The sequence below is a fragment of the Euphorbia lathyris genome, chromosome 4, assembly GCF_963576675.1.
Source record: "Euphorbia lathyris chromosome 4, ddEupLath1.1, whole genome shotgun sequence".
Classification (NCBI taxonomy): Eukaryota; Viridiplantae; Streptophyta; class Magnoliopsida; order Malpighiales; family Euphorbiaceae; genus Euphorbia; species Euphorbia lathyris.
Window position 1 is genome coordinate 54,181,809 of NC_088913.1, and position 16,417 is coordinate 54,198,225.

The 16,417-nt window shown below is 38.4% G+C and overlaps 1 protein-coding gene across 1 annotated transcript; it reads right to left on the minus strand.

Moving 5' to 3' along the window:
- Positions 1–955: 955 nt before the first annotated feature.
- Positions 956–14,986, minus strand: LOC136226277 (uricase-2 isozyme 1). The gene is made up of 8 exons (XM_066014662.1): positions 14,679–14,986; positions 14,141–14,233; positions 4,669–4,744; positions 2,813–2,922; positions 2,563–2,654; positions 1,584–1,757; positions 1,405–1,495; positions 956–1,324 (listed from the first exon to the last, which is right to left on the minus strand). The coding sequence occupies exons 1-8, from the start codon at positions 14,880–14,882 to the stop codon at positions 1,241–1,243; spliced, it is 924 nt and encodes a 307-aa protein (XP_065870734.1). The 5' UTR covers positions 14,883–14,986; the 3' UTR covers positions 956–1,240.
- Positions 14,987–16,417: the final 1,431 nt, after the last annotated feature.

Sequence of the window (16,417 nt, forward strand, 5' to 3'; positions counted from 1 at the left end):
CAATTTTCAAAGAATTAAAAAGCAGCGGCATGGACGCGGTAATCAGAGATGAAAATGGTACTTTCTTACTATGCGGCAGCAGTCTCATCCCAGGTATTAAAGAACCTAGCATTATTGAAGCTCTTGCTATTCGAACGAGTATGCTATGGCTTGTTAATTTGGGTTATACATCTATTGAGTTCGAGTCTGATGCCAAACTTGTGGTCGATGCCATTCTAGCGGATAAACAGGATATATCCGAATTCGGAATGATTATACATGATTGTCGAGTGTTGTTAGGATCCAACCCACTTTTTAAATTAGCTTTTATTCCTCGTTTAGCGAACAATGCAGCTCATTTGGTAGCTAGGCTTGCCTGTTCCAATGCTAACGATTTCTTTTCAACTGTTGTGCCGAAATGACTTGTAAACATTATTGAAACGGACGCGAGTCCGTCATCTATTTGATTTCCTAGTTTCTGGTCAAAAAAAAAAAAGTTTAATGATATGATGTAGTTGTAATTCTGTAATCAATTATGATATTCATGTAAGAAGCCCAAATTATTATCTTATACATTTAGCAAAGTTATTATTTTATCTCATTGACCCAAATCGGAACCGAAAAAATAATTATTTAATTGAGGTTAATAATTTTTCGAATATTCATTTATCAAGGTTTTACCCTAAAAAACATAGATGAATGGACCGGAGAGTTTAATTATTAAGACAACTTAAAATATAAGTGTCAGTTGAGTAATTGAGTAGTGTAATAAATTATTTACAATGATAACAATAAAAGAAACATTCTGTTTGCTTGTTTATTTATATAAACAATAATAACCCATATTAAGTGTCCCTGCATATTTTTTTTTAGAACCCTACATATTTGTTATAACTAAATAATACATGAGTTACTTCAAATAAAAAAAGCATTCTATATGTTTGCTATTTACATAAACAATAATAACCCATATCTCTTCCAAAAAAAAACAATAACCCATGTTAAATCTGTGAAGATCACAATTCATCACAATTCTTTCCCAGACCTATTAATCTAAGAACTCGAACTGGTTGACTTAAAAAAAAAATACAACTATTAAATTATTGCATAAAAACTAACCTATGATGATTGGTTATGCTTATTGCCTATTATTTGAGATACAGTACAGAGTTTGATTGACATCACCATTTAGGAAAACATTTTTCATAAGTGAAGAACAGAACCGTACTGACGATTTAGGAAAACAAACAACTCTGAGATTCTACATCTTGGACCAGAAACGGCTCAGAGTTGCTTCTATAGACCCGTGAGGTTCATCTGTCGGTGAATATACATCATCATTGAACTGCATAAATATCATCATCCTTGGTCATTTGAACTTTCTAACAACATTTTCAGACGTAAAATCCACATAATAATATATACCTTTACAATAGTGTTATCCACACTTGATATATTAACAGGTAAGAAATGGAGATTTGGCATTTTAAGTTGGACAGATGATATGTCAGGAAACCTGCAAATGAAAAATCAGTCTCAGCTCAGAAACAAACTCAGTCAGCCAGTGAAAAGTTATTATGTCAGCATTTAGAAGCATAAGAAACCTGTTGAGCACAGCCTTCGCGATTTGAAACAGCGTGCTTTGAACAGATGCACTGTAAATTCCCTCCTTAGGATGACCAAAGAAAGTGTTGACTACAACTTTTTTCACATCCTGATATTTCTCTGTGAAGTGAAGTGGATTCTGTGGGATGCTAGAGACGGATTTATATGAATAACTGCATCCAAATTTTCCACATTAATTACCCTTAACTTATAATATCAAAATTCAATGCACTGGCAGGAAACTATATGTAACAAAGCAAACTGAGGTGCCAAACATATCAATCTTCTGGCAAGATACGTGCTATCATCCCTTAGGGTTTGTTTGGTTTGGAGAACTCATTGGAAAGAAATAAATTGAATTGAATTAACTCATAATTTACAGTTCCCTTAGCCCTTGTTTGGGAGGAAGTTAATGAGAGTAAATGGAAGTAATGGAAGGTTAAGTATTAAGTTAACCTTGTTTGAGAGTTATTTTTTGAGAGTAAATGGAGATTAACGGGGTTAAATGTTTACTTCCTCTAACCTCCAAACTCTAACCTCCAAATTGGGAGTTAATGGGAGTAACGTAAAGATTTTTAAAATTTCTTGTCTCTGCAGAGTAAATTTAACCTTCCTTCCTCTCCATATTTAAACTCCCAAACGAAGTTAAACATTTAACCTCATTTACATCCTATAAACTCCCAAACAAGGTTAATTTTTAACTTTCCTTTCCATCACTTCCATTCCCTTTCCATTACCTCCTTTAACTCTCACCTCCATTAACCTCCAAACTCCCAAACAAAGGCTTAAATTAGCATATTTTATAAAGAAAATAATTGGCTTCTTTCATTTTGTAAGTTTTGAAACAAGAGATCTGATGAAAAAATAAATAATAATAATAAAACAAAATAAAACTTGAGTTGAGTTGAATTCTATTCAAATCCATCAAAATGAAAGTTTGCAAATAACAGGTTATTAATAAAACTAGGAAAGTCATACCTCCATGATGCAGACACTTCTGTTGCTAGCATTCTCTCATTTGTATCCGGCAAAGCTGTATATTTGTCTCTAATAAATCCTTCAAAACCTGACTGTTCACAGCATAATTTTTAAAAAAAAAAAGGAGAATCGAAAACCACATAGATAACATTCAAACCATCTGAAGGAGAAAAAAAACAGAGCAAATCTAGAAGGTTTTGAATAGCATGAGAGCCATTCAGGTTATCCAGCAATGATATAATAAATTTACCATTGTTGTCTTTAGCACAGACAGTCCTTCAATACCAGATCTTAGTGTTAAAGCTCCAGACTTAGTGAGTATGACCTCCGTTGTATGCCTCTCAGATCCTAGTCTAAAACCTTTAGCAGCAGAGTGAAAAATGTAAGCATAGTTGCAAACACTCCCATGTCATAATTTACAATAGACATATAAAGAACAGAACAAAACTAGAAAGTATTTGAACCAACAGAGACCCCTGATCATTTAGAATATTTATGCAACTAATCCATACAATGAGATCTTATTGAGTTGCCAAACAATCCTAGTCCTCTAAACAATTTTTTCAGGTTCTTGTTTCTATTCTACTTCAGTTAGTACAAATCCGATTATCCTTTTATTTTACTTTTTTAAAGTGAATCTTACTTATCTATAAGAAACTAGAAGCTGCAGTATTGCAAGATTACTTCAGAATCAGGCACTAAAAGCCAAATTCATCAATACCAATATCTTGCCTCCTCACACTGAAAACAAAGAAAAACATCCTAAAGATGATTTCTTTCTGAAATTTAGATAACAGTTTACTTATTTTCAAAATAAGCAATTTAATTGCATTACGTACATTCAAGTACATATAGAAAACAAATGTAATGCTTTATCAATTACTAAGAGGCTAGAACTATTTGGTTTAAAGGTTTATTTGGAAGAGGTTTGGCTTGGATTACCTGGCAGATTGATAGATAACACAACTCAACCCTGAAAGCTAGTAACTAAAGGAGACAGCCTGAGCTCATATATACCAATCTCAAGTTTCAGATATATCAATGTGGGACAGTACTACTATAGCATGACTATTCTCTATTTCATAGTTAAAAGGTTCTACTCATTTTCCTAACGATTTAATTTCCACAAAAGAGTGTGCCAACATGATACAAAGCTCTATCTTATTTTACAATGTCACAATTTGCTTATTGTTGAGCAAAAGACTGCCATTGCAGTATGTGCAGCAGGAAATCAATATATGTAGTCACTAACCCATTCAAGGGAAAACATATTCAAACATTGCTTGGAATGTATTAGACTATGCACCATCCAGAACACTCACTGGATAACTATAGTAAAGAAGGTAGAGAATGTCTACTAGTCTTGCAATGGGATTACCTAAAGGATACTTCACTAAGGTAATGATTCACTATGCAGCAGACCAAGTAGAATATGTCATGTTAATAGGGGCTACAGGGGCAAAACTGAACAGCCTCTTTCTATATTTCTGGCAGAGCTAATTCAAATGTTATTTAAACTTCACATAAAGAACATGTACACATTTAAAATAGAAGTAAAATGAGTTTGCATGTTGATCTACGCGTAACTATAGGGGCGGCCCGGTCGCACTACGCGTCCCCGCTGAGCGAGGGTCCGGGGAGGGGTCCCACCACAAGGGTGTACTGGGGGCAAGCCTTCCCCTGCCAATTTATTTGGCAAGAGGCCGCTCCTAAGACTCGAACCGTGACCACTTGGTCACACGGCAACAACGTTTACCGTTGCGCCAAGGCTCGCCCTCCTACGCGTAACTATAGTATAGAAAAATTTATCAAACAAGAACCTAAATAAATTATGAAAAACAACAAAGGAACAAATAAACAATCAAATAATGTAAACCAGTTTAAATAAATTAAAATATTTGATTAGATGCTTCTGCACGATTCACCAATGAAAGTTGCCATGAAGTTGAATGACATGATACACCTATTTTTGCTATTCTAATTGTGCTCACATGATGGGGCCGAAACTTTTTTATCATTCAAGTGTTTGTTGTTTTATATCCACAGACAATGTCTCCGCTAAGAATCTAACAATTGTTGTCGATTTCATAAGATTTGGACTCCTACCATGTGTATGCAACTGTCCATCTATGGTTACACGCTCCCAGGGCTTCTCCGCTATTCTTATGATTGCAGTCGATACCTGCAAAAATAATTGAGAGATTAAGATACAGACTAATCAATAATTAGTTGATATTCACAAATGTGTCTAAAGCTTTTATCTGTCTCCTACACATTTCTGGAACCATCTTGAGAAGAAAAGAAGGAAAAAGGCATGTTAATAGCCCAAAATCAAGGGATGTATGTCAAGAAATGCTGAATTGAAGGTTTTTTTATTGTGTTTATGCTTGCCTAGAACTCTAAATATTTCTGTGCTAAATACTTGTGATGGGTTTTTTTTTTTTTTTTTTTTTGACTAAGAACATTTATTAAATAGCATCCACTGAAAGAAAAGAACCAGAGGACGGCCATCCCACTCTCCACGGACAGACATGGAAACTACAGCTCGGGCTAGACCGTGAGCTGCAGAATTCGCTGTACGTTTAACAAATGAAATTGAGACATTACCCAAATGCTCGCATAATCGAAATACGATCTTATCGCTTGAACCACCGATAGACAGTCGGACCGTACTGCCACATTGCTGTAGTTATGTAGTTTTAAGCAAGACAGAACCTCTCTTATTGCAATGGCCTCCGCTACGATCGGCTCGTATAAACCGTCAAGTGATGCGTGGAAGGTGTAGATACAGGAGCCGACTTGGTTTCTGAGGAGGAAACCATATGAACAGTATCTACTCTCCTTGAAGACGCCTGCATATACACTTGTGCTGGGAATTCAAATTTTATTTGCTGCAATCCAATGATCCAGCTCCTGCCGAGCCATCTCCAGAATCAGTGCCGCCTGATCCGAGTACTGCTGCCAAACTGCCTTATTCCTGTTACGCCACAGTATCCACAAAATGCTTGCAATTTCATCTAACCTCAACCCGCCAGAAATTTGCTGACGAACTGTGCCGCCACTCCAGATTAGTCATCGTCAGAAGGCAACGAGATATTAGCCGCCAAATGACGTTTTTCAGCTTGGGAGCAACGGTAAATCCCAGATTTTCTGCCATTTGACAGAAGTAGTCGCCACAGAGTCTGCAAAATTTGACATTGAAAGTTTATATCCACTGCGAATCATATATATACTTTTTTTTTATCCAAACTCCAATTCCATCCAGGTTTTGGAGAATCCGCCATCCCTGTTTGGCTAGAAGGGCCATATTAACGTCCCTGAGATTGCAAAAGCCCATGACGCACTGAGATTTTGCTGTGCATAACTACTTCCAATTTATCCAACAGATTCCCCTGCCTAGGCTGTCTGATTTTTTCCACCAGAAATGACTTAACATGCTATTAATTTCCGTGCAGAACTGTTCCGGCATTAAAAAAAAACGCTCATGATAATAGTAGGGATAGAATCTCCTTCCTAGATCGGGAGAGAAACTTCTCCTTCCAGTTAGTAATTCGTGTTCTAATCCGATCTTTGAAGTACCCGAACGTGTGCATCTTACTCCTCCCTACCTCTATTGGTGCCTCGAGACAGAGACCATGGTCCTGACTTCCCGCACCCCAGAACCGCTAGCACCTGTCCTCGCTCAGACCAGAACGTATTCCTGCTGAACAAAACTGCCGATTTCAGATAGTTTACCCGTTGACCAGATGCCAACTCATAAGACAATAAACATGCTTGAATTGTCGATGCCTCTGAAGCGTTTGCTCTGAAAAATATCATACTGTCATCGACGAAGAAAAGGTGGGAGATTCGAGGAGCTGACTGCGCTACCTGGCAGCCGTGTATCCGACCTGCTCTTTCCTGTGCGGTTAATAAGACAGAGAAACCTTCAGCGCATATAAGGAAAAGGGGACAGTGGGTCGCCTTGGCTGAGTCCACGAGATGGAATAATAGGTCCAATTTCCTTCCCCCCATGTGTTATTGTATATTTAACCAATACCACCCCCATCATAAGCCATTCGATCCATCTAATCAAGAAGCCCAAATAATGAAGCATAGAGTGTAGAAATCCCCATTCAACCATGTCGTATGCTTTACTCGTGTCCAACTTGAGAGCCACCAATCCATGTTTCCCTTGCCTGAGTCCCTTTAATTTATGAATAGCCTCATACGCCACAATTATATTATATGTTATTAATCATATTACATAACAATATAGGTCATTGATCTGTAACCAATTCTACCTCCTTCTTCGGAATGAGTACAATAAATGTATCGTTCAGTGTGGGGGGAATACCTGAGTTAGCTGAGATCACATCAGACCCCACGATGCTCCAAAAGTGCTGATAGAAAGCGGGATTTAGCCCGCCAGGCCCCGAACTTTTATCAGGGTGCATCGAGAAACAGGCCGCCTTGACTTCCTCAACAGCAAAAGGTGTCATTAACATTGCTTTATCCTCGTCCGTTACACGGTTAGAGACAAGGGACAAAATATCGTTGGCCTGACTACTTGTATTGTTAGAAGCTCCTCCAAGCCGCTACCCCATCCTCGTCATTCCCCATTAGAGTCCTTCAAGGCATTGACCGTGTTATTCCTCTTTTTGGTCGAGGCATGAGCATGGAAATACTTAGAATTAGAATCCCCGTCACGTAACCAGAATAATTTAGCACGTTCACTCCAGAACTCGGCTTGCTGTCGAAGTGTGTGATTGTACTTATTGTTCACAGTTCTGAACTGTGCAATACTGTATGCATCGTCTTGCCTTTGAGTCTGTCTAAAGACCTGAGAGTGATCTGCTAAGATTCACATCAAGGGATTCGCTCCAATGTCTGAGCGTCGTGGAGTAGCTCTCTAATTTTGTCAAAATACTTCCTGATCGGTTGGTATTCCAGGCCTACAGCACCACAGATCCACACCCCTGTTCGAGTAGCCAATAATTCTCAAACCGAAACCGTTTGACCGTTGTGCTATGGACCCATGCCTGAAATTCCAGCAATAATGTCGAGTGGTTTGAGCTAATCGTTATAAGATTTCGTAGAGTAGCATTGTGAAATTGCTCCTTTCACTTCGAGTTGACCAAAGCCCTGTCGAGTCGTTCTTCTATCCAGTGCTTCGACTCCCTACTCATTTCCATGTAAATTGGTGTCCTCGCATAAACATACTAGTCAGATCACAGTTCTCTGTAGCCAGCTAAAATCCCTCAAGTAACCAATTGTGGTGTCGTCTACCCCTTTTTTTCTTTGAGTGACTCAGGATATGGTTAAAATCTCCAATACAACACCATGCCATGTTCGATGATCCACGCAAAGAGAGTAGCATATCCCAAGACTCGCGTCGCCTGCTGTGCTCAGGTAATCCATAAAACCCAGTTATTCTCCATGGGGCTAGGTGGTGGAGTGAAACGATAGCGTTGATGAAGTTGAAAGAAGTAGAAAATATAGATATAGAGACCATACTTCTCCAGAATAATGCTAATCCCCCTCCATGTCCCTAACTTTCCATGACTACATGCCCTTCAAACCCCAGATTTTTACCAACCGACAAAACTTTCTCTTCCTTAGCCATTGTCTCCATGAGAAATAAAAACAATGGCTTATGGGCTCGTACCAAGTCCCGGAGGACATTAACTATCCGAGGGTTGGCCAATCCTCGGCAATTCCATCTCAAGATACTCATGACTCCTGGCAAGCCTGGCTTCCAGATCCTGCTCCTCCTCCGTTTTTTGACTGCTCGGTACAGTTAGAATCCACCTCCATACATCCTGATCCAGTCCTCTTGCTTTTAGAATCCAATGTAATTACATCCTCAACGTCCTCCTGCTCACCTCGACGTGCCTGATCCAACGTACCCCTGGTCATTGCATCAGTCGTACCGCCATGATGTGGACCTTCATTGTCCCCGACAAACTCCCTCTCTAGAGGATCACGGAGCCACTCACGACCTATCTAATCCCTGCTCGTCTGTGTGCTCGGATGCCACTGTCATATAATCTCTCTGTCGGAGCATCAGGATTATCAAAGAGCTGTATACAGAACTTGTTTGCATGCTGTAACTAAATTATAGTATGCTATAGACTGCTGCCAGAAGACTTTAGGCTACTTGTAGGGTAGATATGGGGTAGAGGGTAGATATGGGCTGCTTGTAGGATAGAGTTCACATTGACTTTAGAGGTAGATCCAAATCTGTATATATATATGTACTCATGTAAGATAAAGTGTGTAATATATACAAAATACAGGAAATTACATGGTAGACCGCCTCAATACTCGGGACCGAATGCTCCTAGGAGATCAGCAAATATTGCAACTCATGATGGTATCGTCCCAACCCCGTCCTCTGTCACAATTTCTGCAGATGAGTATGCTCGGTTTCAGCAGCTTTCTGCGACTTATGATGCAGCACAACCATCAACCTCCACCTCCGTTTCAACTGATCCAGGTAATCCTGCTGCATGTCTATCCACATCCTCTCGTAGTTGGGTTATTGACTCTGGTGCTACAGACCATATGACCGGCAACACAGGTATCCTTTCTTCTTTTCAACATCTGACCAATTTACCATCTGTTATGTTAGCCAATGGCTCAAGTGCTTCTGTAATTGGACAAGGGACAGCTCACCCAACATCTACTATTTCTTTATCAACTGTTTTATGTTTACCCCATTTTCCTCTAAACTTATTATCTGTCAGCCAACTTACCAAGACTCTTAACTGTTGTGTTGTTTTCTATCCTACCCATTGTTTTTTTCAGGATCTTGGGACGAAGCAGATTATTGGTAGAGGGAACCTGGTGAATGGATTGTATGTACTTGATTCAACTTTTCGACAGGTGCCAAGATCCATTGCCTGCACAAGCACCTCTCTTTTACAACTTCACTGTCAATTTGGTCATCCGTCTTTTCCAGTTTTGCGAAAATTATGTCCGAGTCTTCCGCGTGATTGTACTCTAGAATGTGAAGCTTGTCAATTTTCTAAGCATCATAGAGTTTCATATCTTCCGCGAATCAATAAACGTGTCGAGTCTCCCTTTTATTTGGTGCACACTGATGTATGGGGTCCATGTCCTGTTGTGTCCAAACTTGGTTTCCGTTATTTTGTAACCTTTGTTGATGATTATTCTCGTGTTACTTGGCTTTATCCTATGAAATGTCGTTCAGAATTATTTACTGTCTTTTGTACCTTTCATGCTGAGATTCGCACACTTTAGCACATCTATTTGTATTTTGCGAAGTGACAATGCTAAAGAGTATGTATCTAACACATTTCAATCATATCTTTCTCACCATGGTATTATTCATCAGACTTCTTGCATCGTTACCCCTCAGCAAAATGGTGTTGCTGAACGTAAGAACCGTCACTTATTAGAAGTTGCTCGCGCACTGTTGTTTCATATGCAGGTTCCTAAAGTTTTTTGGACCGATGCGGTATCCACTGCCTGTTTTCTCATCAACCGTATGCCCTCTTCGGTCCTCAATGGTCAGATTCCATACTCCCTTCTATTTCCCTCGTCTTCTTTATTCCCTCTCGCACCACGTGTTTTTGGGTGTACTTGTTTTGTTCAAGACATGCGACCACAAGTCTCCAAACTTGATCCCAAATCAATCAAGTGTATCTTTGTAGGTTATTCTCGGACTCAAAAAGGGTATCGTTGCTACTCTCCTTTGGGTCGTTATTTGGTGTCTGCTGATGTTACGTTTTTTGAAAGCACTTCTTTCTTTAGTCGTGAATCAACTCCTTCTGTTAATGTGTCAAGTCCTGTTGATGATGATTATCTTGTTTACACTGTGAGTGAGCAGGTGGTTTCTACTCCTTCCCGCCCGATCATCCATCACGTTTATTCTCGACGCACACATCCCTCAAGTGTTGCAGCTCCATCTGCTCCAGTTGCCAGTGTTCCCCCTCCTGCTCCGTCTCCAGATCCTTCCCCATCTTCAGATCCTAGTCTTGAACTTCCTATCGCTCTCCGCAAAGGTACCCGCCAATGCACTTACCCAATTTCTTCATTTGTATGTTATGATGCGTTATCACCCTCCTCCAAGTCTTTTGTAGCCTTTTTAGATTCTGTTGTTGTTCCTTCCTCTCTCTCTGAAGCACTGACTCATCCTGGCTGGCTTCAAGCAATGAAAGAAGAAATCCATGCCCTTGAACAGAATCATACTTGGGATCTTGTGTCTCTTCCATCTCAGAAGCGTGCTATTGGTTGCAAATGGGTGTTCACTGTCAAATTCAACCTGGATGGTTCTGTTGCTCGACTGAAAGCTCGATTGGTTGCAAAAGGTTATGCTCAGACTTATGGCATCGACTATTTAGAGACATTTTCCCCCGTTGCCAAACTCTCCTCCATTCGATTGTTTGTTTCGTTGGCTGCTACTTACAACTGGCCACTTTATCAACTTGATGTCAAAAATGCCTTTTTGAATGGTGATTTACGTGAGGAAGTTTACATGGAGCAACCACCTGGGTTTGTTGCTCAGGGGGAGTCCGGCAAAGTTTGCAGGTTGCGTAGGTCCTTGTATGGTTTGAAGCAATCTCCTCATGCCTGGTTTGGGCGATTTAGTGCTGTCGTACAAGAATTTGGTCTTCGTCGAAGTGCTTATGATCATTCTGTGTTCTACTCATCATCTAGTTCCGGGTGCATTTTACTGGTCGTGTATGTAGATGATATTGTTGTTACTGGGAATGATGGGACTGGTATTAAGAAATTGAAAGACTTCCTTGGTACTTGTTTTCAGACTAAGGACCTAGGACAATTGAAATACTTCTTAGGGATTGAAGTTTTTCGGAGTCGTAAAGGGATTTATCTCACTCAGAGAAAGTATTGCCTAGACGTGTTAAATGATGCTGGATTGATTGAGGCAAAGACTTGTGATGCACCTATGATACCGAATGGGAAGTTGAAGACTGGCGATGGAGAGTTACTTCTGAATCCTGAAAAATACAGACGGATCGTTGGAAAATTGAACTATCTTACAATCACTCGTCCTGATATTTCCTTCGCAGTGAGTGTAGTCGGCCAATTTATGTCATCTCCTAGAACTTCACATTGGGATGCTGTCAGTCACATTCTGAGATATCTAAAGGGGACTCCAGGGAATGGGATACTGTATCAAAATCATGGTCATCATACTGTAGAAGGTTTTACAGATGCAGATTATGCAGGAGATCTTACAGATAGGCGTTCTACTACGGGTTATTGCGTATTTGTCGGAGGCAGCCTCGTATCGTGAAAGAGTAAAAAACAGAGTGTGGTATCCAGATCCAGTGCAGAATCTGAGTACAGGGCTATGGCGCAAACTACGTGTGAACTTGTATGGCTACGGCATCTTCTTGGTGAGATTGGGTTTGCTCAGACTAAGCCTATGAAGTTATGGTGTGACAATGAAGCAGCTATTTATATTGCCACTAATCCTGTATTCAACGAAAGAACAAAATACATAGAAGTTGACTGCCACTTTACTCGAGAAAAGCTAGAAGATGGCACAATCACAACTCCACATATCAGAACAGGGGGACAATTAGCAGATGTATTTACCAAAGCGTTGCCGGGTAGTCGGGTTAATTATATATGTAACAAGCTGGGCATGATTAATATCTATGCCACAACTTGAGGGGGAGTGTAACTAAATTATAGTATGCTATAGACTGCTGCTAGAAGACTTTAGGCTACTTGTAGGGTAGATATGGGGTAGAGGGTAGATATGGGGTAGATATGGGCTGCTTGTAGGATAGAGTTCACATTGACTTTAGAGGTAGATCCAAATATGTATATATATATGTACTCATGTAAGATAAAGTGTGTAATATATACAAAATACAGGAAATTACACATGCCAACAATGTTGCAATAGAAGCAAAACTGCAAAAGGCATTCGTAACGAAATTGCACCTAAATCTAGTCCTTTCCACTTCTTTTCAACTTTTGCCCCATACGGAGAGGCAGCCGAACATCAATCGTTACCTTGATATGCAAGTAGCTGCATCGTAACCGCGTGAAATTTTTAGGGTCCGACTCGATATACTTCACTAGTTGGTCTCCTATGGCTTGGCATGTGGCTATATGATTAAGTCAATAAGATCAATCATAGTCGCCTGTTCGAAAGCTTTTAGTTGACGAACAATCAGGAGGTTTTGGTTGAACATCCATGGGCCATCATTCAGTATACGTGCCATATCCAGCTCATAGTAAAATTAAAGCAAGTACGTGCCATCCATATCAGTTTCATTATAGTGACCCCTTCATAGGATGCCATATTGCTGTTAGTGTGTTCTTTATTGACTCGAAATGGGTGGCTTTAGTGGCAAGGAACTGGCCGACGACAAAGTAGAAAGGTTGCTTTTCGGTAAACTGCAGGGACGTCTCGCCCAAAAACAGTCCGTTGTTGTCGTCGTCTGTGAGGCTAAGTTGTGTGTATGCTGCGGCCAATCCCCTACCTTTGTACATTGCAGTGGGAGAACGACAATCAATAAATGATAGACGGACAGAGGTTCTGCTGCTGACAGTAAGGTTAACAGTTAGCGGCTAGGGTTAATGAAGCTGTTCAAGGGAACAGACGCAAACATTCCAACAAGAGAGACGCAAACACTCCAGTAGGAGGGACGGCTTGATGTAGTAATACTTGTGATGGTTATTACTTCAATTTATGGTTGATTTTTTCTATGGTGTACTTTCATCTTAATTTAGTGATTTGGTTGGTTGAGTTTAGTGATAACTTCATAGTTTTAAGAACTAAACAGCATAATTCAATTTCTCCTGTTCAGAGTACCATAAGGCAACAGCACCAAGTACCACATAGGCTAGTACTGTAGATTTTGTTTGACAATAAGATCGCCTTATGGACCCTAAATTATCATTTCCATCTCTTCAAACCATAATAAGGACGAACTCAATAATTTATCCATACAAGGAGACATACACTCTGAACAGTAAACAAAGAAGTATCTAAAATTTGGATGCACAGAGTAGAAGGGAGGAAGTTGTGACATCATAGGTATTAGGCCAATGGGGAAGTGAGGGATAAATTTATGCCAATTGATGATGCGAAGAAGGACCTGGAATGGAAGTTTTGACTAGCAGATTTGAAGAGGAAAAGATGGGTTCAACTGAGAAAAATGGCAGCAAGTAAAGAACAATGTCCTAAACAAAAAAAATAAAAAATAAATAAAAAAAAATAAAACAGGTGAAAGAGACATCGCCCGTCCCTTCTCTATCAATGTACTGGAGCCCTAGGCTCACCGTAAGTATTATGACAAGTTGTTAGGCCTCTATTGCAGACTGACCCACCTTAAAGTGACATGGATTTTTCATCAGGTACTTCATCATGTCTGGCATTTTATTTGGAACTAGGAAACTGAATTAGATAGCTACAGTTGTAATATGCAGTCAAATCAAGTAGTCTGAACAATATACAACATTATGGAAATTCATCTTGTTTGTTCATTGAAAATATTTTTGATTAAGTAAAGAACGTTGGAAAACTCGTACCTCCTAAATAAGAATAACTGAATACATGCTAAACAGCATCACCTTCTACATTATTTACCTGCTTGTAAACTGAAGTGAAGTGCTTAGCCAATAAAATTGCGAAATTTTCTGCTGACAGCTGTTCTGAACATTCCTTCGCTTTCACATATACCTGCAAAGGCAATAAAGCCATAAAATGAATAGAAATAAATGAATTTTCATTCCTTCGCTTTCACTCATGATGATGCATACTCTCTCGGGGGAAAGAAAAAAAAAGGAAGATTTTCCTTATCCAAGTATGATTTTCTAAGTTAAATTTGGTGAGTTTTATGGCTATGCATCGAGAACTGATTTAAAAGTTGAGATCAACTTGTAAGGGGTAATATTCTGCATTAAAAGCTGATACAATTAACAGATCTAAGACCGGCTAACAGAAGTTCCTGCTTACCGATAATTGCATAATAACTGATGATACAGAAGTGAACAGGATGAAAGAAAGATTAATTAGTAAGAATAATAGTTTCTTGATGGTATAAATTGAAATTGAGTAGAAGATCAAGCATCAAATTGAAATCGAAACAAATAACGAATTTCAAGATATAAATCTGAAACATCACCGTATTCTTCATGGTATCTGTGGCGACGATATCAGAGTTGTCATCGCGGACATAGGCGTTGAGGCAATCGGAAAGAAGGCTGATGCAGACATTCCATTCGACCATGAAATGATTGCCATCTTTTCTTCTCCAAACTCTAGTCACTCTCACTCTATCCTTGCCGTGCCTCTGCTCAAACTTAAATCCATCCAACTCAGTAGCCATGGCTAATTCAAGCTCCGAAATGAACAAGGAGAAAGGAAGAGAAAGACACGAGAAAATGGGTCAAAAACTTATACACACCGAAACAATTCCGCTCAACGTGCGGGATATATAATTACAAGCTAACTTCTATAATTATTAATTAACCTTGTATTCGTTGAAAAAAAAAACTTGTATTCGTTTAGAGTAAATAGTCCAATGCTCACCTAAGTATGTGATGCGTTTCAAAACATGATTAAGTTTTGAATTTGAAGGATTCTATTAGTATATTGGCATTGATTCTCTTTCATTTTATCAAATTAGATACTTTTATTACTTTAGATAATAATATTTTTATTTTAATTTATCTTTTTTTTGAGACATTCAAACATCTTTCTCTTCATATGTAAAAAAGTCAAAAAGAATCATAACTAAAATCAAAAGTAAAGATAAAATATGTATATAAACATCTTTTAAATTTAGTGATCTCAAAAATATGTGTAATGAGTTTGGTTTCGTTAGCGTTTTGAGATTAGCAAAGATCAAAGAAATATTTATTGAAATATTCTAAATTCTGAAAATGAAACACAAAAAACAGATAAAATTGTCTAATTTATTAAAATGATAGAGAAACGTGTCAAATATATTAATAATCTCTTAATTGGATTAAATTAGTAATTAGTCCATTTCAAAAAGTTGAAGTTTTTGAGTTTTTTTTTTAATAAAATTACTCTAGCCAACTTAAACGGAAAAAGTCACTATCATAATAATCAATTTGGAAATAATTTACTTTAGTGTATGATATATCTGGTTGACACTCGGTATAATATGGCAGCCAAAAAAACATTAAAAAATAGATTTGTGTTAATTTTCGTGTATCAATTTTAAATACAAGCAAGTATACTTTATATTTTTTGTTTTTTTGACAAGTATACTTTATATTTTTTTATTGTGATGTGGATGTCATTTTATACGATAAATATAGTGGATTGCTATTCGTCGTCCCTATTTTACTTACCGTCGCTTCCTGTTTGACATTTTTACCCTTTTCATTTTTCATTCAAAAAAGTGAAATTCTCCCAACCGCGAAGAACAAAACGAAGAAAAATCATGCCTCCAAAACAAGGAAAAATAATTGAACATCTAAATTTCGTATTTACCAATAATCTGAAATTTAACGAATTTAACTTGAAACGAATTTTTTTTCGTTGAATTTGGTAGAAACGGGTAGTCTACCCATTTTTACCTAGGTAAAACGGGTAGTTCATCCTACTGGTCCATGGACCGGACCGTATGGGCTACCCGTTTAGAGCAAATTCAACGGAAAAAAATTCGTTTCAAATTAAATTCGTTAAATTTCAGATTATTGGTAAATACGAAACTTAGATGTTCAATTATTTTTCCTTATTTTGGAGGCATGATTTTTCTTCGTTTTATTCTTCGCGGTTGAGAGAATTTCACTTTTTTGAATGAAAAATGAAAAGGGCAAAAATGTCAAACAGGAGGCGACGGTAAGTCAAATAGGAGCGACGAATAGCAAAACCCATATAAATATATTT

What these genes read in the sequence shown, in the direction of transcription:
- LOC136226277 (XM_066014662.1), bottom strand. Translation starts at nt 14,882, where the DNA reads ATGGCTACTGAGTTGGATGGATTTAAGTTTGAGCAGAGGCACGGCAAG. An exon ending in TGGACAGTTGCATACACATG is followed by an intron (nt 2,923 to 4,668) that starts GTAGGAGTCCAA and finishes CTGCTGCTAAAG; the next exon opens with GTTTTAGACTAGGATCTGAG. An exon ending in GAAGTGTCTGCATCATGGAG is followed by an intron (nt 1,758 to 2,562) that starts GTATGACTTTCC and finishes ATTTGGATGCAG; the next exon opens with TTATTCATATAAATCCGTCT.